Source organism: Petaurus breviceps, unplaced genomic scaffold (genome assembly GCF_028583685.1).
Source record: "Petaurus breviceps papuanus isolate PSGF00001 unplaced genomic scaffold, PetGlider_PUasm1.0 184948, whole genome shotgun sequence".
In the NCBI taxonomy this organism is placed as follows: Eukaryota; Metazoa; Chordata; class Mammalia; order Diprotodontia; family Petauridae; genus Petaurus; species Petaurus breviceps.
In genome coordinates, this window is record NW_027185796.1 from 4,576 (window position 1) to 7,016 (window position 2,441).

At 52.5% G+C, this 2,441-nt stretch overlaps 1 protein-coding gene across 1 annotated transcript in view; it reads left to right on the forward strand.

Annotated features, from left to right (window-relative positions):
- Positions 1-2,183, forward strand: part of LOC138161367 (sialic acid-binding Ig-like lectin 14) — a 5,982-nt gene extending 3,799 nt beyond the window's left edge. The window contains exons 6-7 of the mRNA XM_069088198.1: positions 733-847; positions 1,037-2,183. Coding sequence (XP_068944299.1) covers positions 733-847; positions 1,037-1,094 — 173 coding nt within the window. The 3' untranslated portion in view covers positions 1,095-2,183. The remainder of the gene's footprint in view (positions 1-732; positions 848-1,036) is intronic.
- Positions 2,184-2,441: the final 258 nt, after the last annotated feature.

The following is a 2,441-nucleotide window of genomic DNA, read 5'->3' on the forward strand; positions in this document are numbered from 1 at the left end:
GTGGAGGGCAATGGTAGCAGTGACACCTTCCAGGTCATATCAAAGAGGTCTGGGCCTTGGGGCCAACAGCAGCCTGAGGTTGAAGGTGGAGCCCAGCCAAAATCTCAGTATCTACTGTGAGGTGAGGGGCCTGCCAAAGGGAAGACACTCTCAGTGTCTGGTTGATGCCACATAAGAGGCCTGGGGCACCTGGAGGAAGGAAGATCTAGGAGGGGGCTGATTCAGAGGGCAAGTTAAGGCCACAGGAAAGACCTAAGGTGGAAGGGTATCAGGGGCTACTGAGAGAGGCCAAGGAGACATCATGGGCAGAGCCAGGAGTCAGGAGTCTGAGCCAGGAGACTGGAGCTTGTAACACACCAGGCTTCATCTCTCCATCCTTTCCCCAAGGAGACAGCAGACTGGGGATTCCCTCAAAGTTTGCTGACACTCCAGGATGCTCTATTTTCAGTGTCCCCTAATCCACTAAAGAAGTCTAGGGGAATTTGGGCACAGAGCAACTGCTAGAAACAGGCAGGAAGAGATGCTGAAGGAAGTTCTCAGAGCCTGGACCCTGCCCTATGCCTCCTGGGCTAGGCTCTGTGTTCTACCCCAAGTGAAGAGCCTGGCAGCCCTGGGTCTTGGGAACTAAAGGGGACCACTGTGGCCTGAGAGGGAATGAGGCTGGAGGGGAAGAAATGAGGCCTGGGGGACAAAAAGCCCCCTCTAACCAGCCCCCATATCTCTCTCCCACAGCCTTCTCTGCTCAGGAACACAGCTCTTGGCCCCTGATGCTCACACTGCTCAGGGGAGCCCTCATGGGGGCCGGCTTCTTCCTCACCTATGGCCTCACCTGGCTCTATTACACCAGGTGAGTGTGTCTGCCCTCTGACCCCCAAGCCCACAGCATCTCATGGCCCTCACTCATTGCTCGAATCCCCTCCTAACTCTTCTTCCCAGAAATGGTCCCTGGGAGGGGTTGCCTCTCACTCCCCACCCACCTTGGCCTTAAGCCCCTGGCTCTTACACCTGTGGCCAGCACTGTCTGTTCCTCCAACAGGAAGCCCCTAGGGAGGGAGCAGCCACCAGCTCCACAAGCAGCCCAGTCATCTCTGTGATGGCTCCAGTCCTTCAACCCAGCCCAGACCTGCCTCCTGCCCCTTCCACTCAATGGACCCAGCTCTGTACTGAGGGACTCATCAAGTCAAGTCTGTCCCTCCAGCTACAGGACCAATCTCCAGGACTAGAAGACAGTTCTCAGGTCCCCCTGGGTCTCCTCTTCTCCCTCTGAAGAGCCCCACGCCCTTCCCCTGACTGGCCCATGGCATAATCTCAAGGCCTTTCCCCCTGGGCTCCCTCCTCTCCATGAGCCCCAGAGGATCACTGTCCTTCCTGAATTCTGGTGCCCAAAAGTGATCCCAGCTCCCATGGGGTGGATCAGAGCCAGGACAGCTGAGCCTTCCCCTCCTTCATTCCAGGCCAGGGCCTCTTTTCCAGCAGCCTGGGATGGAGTTATTTCCTGGGGCTGCCATGTTTCTCAGCTGGGTCTACATGGGCCTGGTGACTTCCCAAGCTGCCCTATCCAGGCTGCCTCCTCTTTGCCTGCCATCTCAGCCTCCTCTCTCCCAGCTCAGGCCCTTAGGTCCTCAGACCCTCTCCCCCTGGAGGTTCATCCCCAGGCCTGCTGACTTGCTGATCTGGGCCTTGGGCTGTGGTCTGAGGTTAGAGGGTTGGTCTCTGCCTGGAAGCAGAGATAAGGTACCGGGGATAAGGTCTGTTTAGTGTTTCTCAGTCTTTCTCATCTCATGGTCACAGTGGAGGAAGAGCCCTGATTTAAGTCTCTACATCAACTCTCACTCCCTGGCTATTCCTACAGGCTCAGAGCAGCAAGGAAGCTTAGAACATGGATCATCAGAGCTAGGAGACCCGCCCCCCCACCTTCTGCTCATTCTGACCCTGAGCAGTCCTCAATATCTTTTTTTTCAAATGCTTTCTTAACTTATTGTTTACATCATTCATTTCTGCAAGATTTTGAGTTACAAATTTTCAACCCATTTCTCCCCTACCCACCTCCCCAAAATAGCAGTCCCACAGGATATCCCCTCCTCTAATCTGCTCTCTCCCTTATCTTCTCCCATACCCCCTTTGACAGGGCATGGTTGATCTCTATGCCCCAGTGCCTGTATATCTTATTTCCCAGCTACATGTGAAATAATACTAATAATAGTATTATTGTATATATATATATATTTTTTTTTTCACATTTTATTTTAAAATTTTGAATTCCAGATTCATTCTCTTCCTCCCTTGTCACCCACCTTTAATGGGAAGATAAGCAATTCAGTATAGGTTTTACATGTGTAGCTATGCAAAACATTTCCATAGTGGATATATTGTAAAAGACTGAGTATATTTCCTTCCCTCCTATCCCACCTCCCACTTGTTCTATTCTCTACTTTGATCCC